This window comes from Loa loa, assembly GCF_000183805.2.
Source record: "Loa loa unplaced genomic scaffold supercont3.2879, whole genome shotgun sequence".
In the NCBI taxonomy this organism is placed as follows: Eukaryota; Metazoa; Nematoda; class Chromadorea; order Rhabditida; family Onchocercidae; genus Loa; species Loa loa.
In genome coordinates, this window is record NW_018111057.1 from 1 (window position 1) to 1,188 (window position 1,188).

Sequence of the window (1,188 nt, forward strand, 5' to 3'; positions counted from 1 at the left end):
CCCGACACTTCCAACTGAGCGAAATTTTAGGTTTGGGAGATGTAATTAAAAATATCTATATGATTTGGTTGTTTAATAAATTTATTTTGGTTTTGTTGGGTTTTTAGTGAGACAGCTAACTCAATTTCAGTCCGGTTTGTCGTTAGATTTGAACGTTTAATACAAGGCAGATGAAATATGGAACAATTTTACTTTCACTTTAATAATAATTATTGCCAAACAAATTATGAAAACACAAAAGTCAAAAGTGATGAGCCGCCAATGCATCACAAAGTTGTCCAGTTCTTCTTGTATTAGTTCGGTCATTTTGTTGACTCCATGTCCGATTTGTTCTGATAGTTACGGTGTTTTCTTGGTTGATCTCTCCCCAGATATTCCATTCTGGCCGTTTGGCTTGATAATTGCTGTAGGTCTGTTGTTATGATAAGATTTCCAGCTCAGTATTTATTCTTTCAATCTCAAAGTGATCGGTGATGCCACTGGCAAATTTTATTGACTTCAATTCGGGGTTGTTCGATTTGCAAGGTGCAATTTGGAAACTTCCATCGATATGTTTTGCGATTATGTCGTCCCTTTGTAGTATAAGGTTAGCTGCTGCAGTAGGATTATCATGCGATAGCCACTCAATAGGTATTAATAAGTTATTACGATTACGGCGGCTATTTTGATACATTTCATTAAACTTTTGCTGAAATTGTTCTTGAGGAGTATTATAGAGATACTGAAGTTTAGTATTTTCCGGATCAGTTCCCTTTTCTTTAGTGTTTTCCATCATGAGTAATCCTTCATAAGTTGAAATCACCTGGTTTGTATCTTGGTAAAGGTTTATTATATTTATTTTGTCGATTACGATATTGTTGTCCATTGTATTGAGATTAATGAAATCGCAGTTTCTTGAATCAATTGTTTCGTTAGACTTAAATGTAAATGCCATTTGAAGTTCATTAACAATGATGTGAACGTCATAGACTCGTGCTTGATAATTTCCAATTTTTCGATATAAGCACTTACAGTTTCTGTTTTATTCCATAGAACAATATTTGTATTAGTTATACATTTTCCACTTTGTGTCGCGAATTCCGATTCGCGAGACTCCAACCATACCCCAAACAAACAAATTTTTTACTATAAGTAAATGTTAATAGTATAAATCATTTAACCAATTTACATTCTTTAAAATTATCTCCC

The 1,188-nt window shown here is 33.4% G+C and overlaps 1 protein-coding gene across 1 annotated transcript; it reads right to left on the reverse strand.

Moving 5' to 3' along the window:
- Nucleotides 1-418: 418 nt before the first annotated feature.
- Nucleotides 419-934, reverse strand: LOAG_19193 (hypothetical protein; the record flags this gene model as incomplete). Its single annotated transcript, XM_020451846.1, has 1 exon — nucleotides 419-934. The coding sequence occupies one exon, from the start codon at nucleotides 932-934 to the stop codon at nucleotides 419-421; it is 516 nt and encodes a 171-aa protein (XP_020304346.1).
- Between the last annotated feature and the right edge of the window lie 254 nt (nucleotides 935-1,188).